Source organism: Lottia gigantea, assembly GCF_000327385.1.
Source record: "Lottia gigantea unplaced genomic scaffold LOTGIsca_5, whole genome shotgun sequence".
Lineage (NCBI taxonomy): Eukaryota > Metazoa > Mollusca > Gastropoda > Lottiidae > Lottia > Lottia gigantea.
In genome coordinates, this window is record NW_008709715.1 from 5,573,272 (window position 1) to 5,577,055 (window position 3,784).

Genomic DNA, 3,784 nt, shown 5'->3' on the forward strand with positions numbered 1-3,784 from the left:
ACTCACTGTAACTAAATGATAATCTGGTAGGTATGGAAATGCTTGGTTTGATGAAGATGCACCTGAAGAATGTCCTATACCAGATGGTTATAACAATACCTTAGATACCTACCATAAACTACTGCTTATTAGAAGTTGGTGTCCAGACAGAACTACACCCATGGCTAGAGTTTTTGTTTCTGAAACTATGGGACCTGAGGTAAACTTTTATTTAATGTTCATCTTAATAATGGGATGATTTTATAGTCAAATTGCTGTATGCATGGAAAAGATGACCAACAAGTCTTCTTGTCTCTAACATTCTAACAGATGAAATATGTAGAATTTCTGACTCGCACAGCATGATAGACTTAAGCAGCCATCCTGACATTGCACTCTGTATGGCATTGCTGTCTTCATAAATCAGATGCAGAAAAATATGACATAAAACTCAATTCAATTCATTTTGGGAAAAATGAATTTAGCATCTATCTTCATAAGCCACAGCTGCTCCTTCAGTGAATTTTCAGGAATTGTAGAATGTTATTAAATTGTGATATGATATAATGTTTTATAGTTTGCTGAAGGTGTGATATTAAACATGGAAACTATGTGGGAAGAATCTAATAAGAGATCACCATTAACATGTTTCCTGTCTATGGGATCTGATCCTACAGACAATATAGAGAAGCTAGCTAAACAGAAAGGATTCAGTAAGTTATGATGTTCTTTATCCTTCATATTCTTTGTTATTGAAGAAGGTCTTCCTTGTTTTGATAATGCAAATATGTTATCTAGGGTTCTGAATAAGTTGGTTCTTGGTCACTTTTAATCTTAGCATATATGCATGACAAAATCATCTCTGAAAACAGTTTTATGAGATAAATTATTGATTGAATAACATGTATTAGATATATGCAACTCTGCAAATGGTTTGATAAACTCGGCATTAAAATTCTCAGAATTAATTGTAGGTTATTGATCATAACATTGATAAACTTTTCTATTGTAGGTTGTGGTGCTATTTCTATGGGTCAAGGACAAGAAGTACATGCTAGAAGATTATTACAAATTTCTATGGCTGAGGGTAGATGGGTTCTCCTACAGAATTGCCATTTAGGTCTCGATTTTATGGATGAACTGTTGGATACTGTAAGTATTTCTGTGACCTTTAAACTCCAATAGGCCCAATACCAAGTGATGAAGATTCTTAAACTTTAAGTTTGGGGACGTCAGAGGTTAACTGTGACAGAGATTGGTTGTCCCTTTGCATCATCAAATGCCTGACAAAACTTTTTTCTCACTGTTTATCTGTATAGTGTTTTACGTAATTCCATTTTATCAATTTTCTCATTATAGGTTTTGAATACAGAGGTAGTACATGATCAGTTTAGATTATGGTTAACAACTGAGGTTCATCCTAAATTCCCTATCAACCTTCTACAAACTTCAGTTAAATTCACCAATGAACCACCTCAAGGTGTTAAAGCTGGATTGAAGAGAACATATGCTGGTGTCACACAGGTTAGTTTTGCCTTTTCTTTTAAGACATGGAGACCAATATGTAGTAGTAAGTCTTCATTGTACAATGGAATTAACAATTTCACAAGTTTGTTATTCCTAGAATTGAGTCTTGTACATGTAAAAATAGTTGGAATGATATTTTCAAAATCTGGTTATCCTTAGCATAAAGCTGTTGTGGGATGCCTACCTGGTGGTTCAGTCATGCTTTATTGTCTGCATATGGATTTTATCTTTTGAAAACAGATATGTACTGGTATTTGTCATGTCTGTTCTTCAGTCTTAGCATAAAATTCATATAATATTTCTTCTATAGGAACAATTGGAATACACCAATCTACCACAATGGAAACCTATGTTATACGCAGTGGGATTCTTACATACTACAGTACAAGAAAGACGTAAATTTGGACCTATTGGATGGAATATTCCCTATGAATTCAACCAGTCTGATTTCTCTGCTACAGTACAGTTTATACAGAATCATTTAGATGATGTTGATCCTAAGAGGGTATGTAATATGGTTAATTACATCGCCCCATGTCAGTGTATTATACTGGTCTATCTCTCAACTTAAGTTGGTCACCTAAGCATGATTAAAGGAGCATTCTGATTTTTAGAAGTAGCTTAGGAAAGTTCCATGTTCAAATTTTAGACCGAAATTGAAAGTTTTGATTAAAAGTATATTGCAAAACTGCAATATTTTCCAGAAAATTTATGGTATGGCTTCATTATTATGATTATGATTATTATTAATATTATTATTATTACAGGGTGTTAACTTTATAACAATAAGATATATGATAGGTGAAGTACAATATGGTGGACGTGTTACTGATGATTATGATAAACGATTATTAAATACTTACTCTAAAGTCTGGTTCAGTGAAAATATGTTCCAGGATTCATTCCAGTTCTATACAGGTATATTTTCTTTTATATAAATTTAATAAGGTTTATAAATAACTTGTATATCTCCTTATAGATATCATAGTATCCACAGTGGCATAATTATCTTTGGATTTTAATGAATGCTATTTGGATATCATGAATGACCTAACAAATATCTATATAGGTGTGACAAGATGCCTTGAGTTTGTCTTGTAGAGGACATGTTAGGAATATACAATGGGATAAACACACATCTTCTGTAATAAATTAATATTGTGTATAATTGTTTGTTGTAGGTTATAAGATACCTAAATGTAAGACAGTAGATGAATATAGAAATGAAATTGACAGTTTACCACTAGTTGATACTCCTGAATGTTTTGGACTACATCCTAATGCTGATATTACGTAAGTTTTAAGAGTGAGCAGGATGATTCAAAAATGATTGATCTGTTAGACATTATCTTTAAAACATTTCTCATTAAATACATTAATAAGAAATCTTTTCGTTGTTAGAATAGGGCTCTATATTATGAATTGTAGAAATAGTGAAATTTGGTTTTTGTCTTTCTTGTCATATTGAAATACAATTATGTTTATTGTAGATTAATAGTAAAATAGAAAATTTTGATAACTTAATTCTCATCAAATATTTTTTAATTTTGACAGATATTCCACTAATACAGCTAATGAAATGTTGTCATGCATTGTTAATATTCAACCTAAAGATGCTGGTAGTGGTGGAGGAGAAACTCGTGAGTCTGTTGTTTATAAGTTAGCTGATGATATGTTGGAGAAACTTCCCGGAGATTACATTCCTCATGAGGTACATTTCATTCCAAATATTTTAACATTTTATCAAATTCATTGAACCTGAGTCAGCGTCATCACCTTATAAAACTTATTAACTAAGGATGAAGTCTCATGCTCCGAATAAATCCCTGTAGCGCCATCGATTGCATACTTTTAAGACTTAATTAGTACAATTCCATTATTTCAAATGTTCAATTTTCTTTATCTACATTATTCTTAATGACTTTTAATTCTTTAATGGAGCTCCAGATCAAAACTTGATACTAATTCAATCCTCAATAAGTTATTAATTGCCAAGGATAAATTTTTTTTTATGTTCATTATTCTAGGTTAAAGATCGACTGAAGAAAATGGGTCTGCTTCAACCTATCAATATTTTCTTAAGACAAGAAATAGACAGAATGCAGAAAGTACTTACATTAGTACGTAGTACATTAAAGGATTTAAAACTAGCTATTGATGGTACCATTATTATGAGTGAAAATCTTCGTGATGCTTTAGATAACATGTATGATGCCAGAGTACCGAGTAACTGGAAAAAGGTAATTATGATTAAATTGATTTTGTTAATCCCTTTTGT

The 3,784-nt window shown here is 31.7% G+C and overlaps 2 protein-coding genes across 2 annotated transcripts in view; both read left to right on the top strand.

Annotated features, from left to right (window-relative positions):
• Positions 1-2,803, top strand: part of LOTGIDRAFT_154478 (hypothetical protein) — a gene marked incomplete at both ends in the record, with an annotated part of 37,230 nt that extends 34,427 nt beyond the window's left edge. The window contains 6 exons of the mRNA XM_009062148.1: positions 557-692; positions 992-1,131; positions 1,339-1,503; positions 1,817-2,011; positions 2,274-2,424; positions 2,688-2,803. Coding sequence (XP_009060396.1) covers positions 557-692; positions 992-1,131; positions 1,339-1,503; positions 1,817-2,011; positions 2,274-2,424; positions 2,688-2,803 — 903 coding nt within the window. The remainder of the gene's footprint in view (positions 1-556; positions 693-991; positions 1,132-1,338; positions 1,504-1,816; positions 2,012-2,273; positions 2,425-2,687) is intronic.
• A 282-nt stretch (positions 2,804-3,085) lies between these two features.
• The window catches only part of LOTGIDRAFT_154479 (hypothetical protein), a gene marked incomplete at both ends in the record, with an annotated part of 8,802 nt that continues 8,103 nt past the window's right edge, over positions 3,086-3,784 (top strand). The window contains 2 exons of the mRNA XM_009062149.1: positions 3,086-3,217; positions 3,534-3,746. Of these exons, the coding sequence (XP_009060397.1) occupies positions 3,086-3,217; positions 3,534-3,746 (345 nt within the window). The remainder of the gene's footprint in view (positions 3,218-3,533; positions 3,747-3,784) is intronic.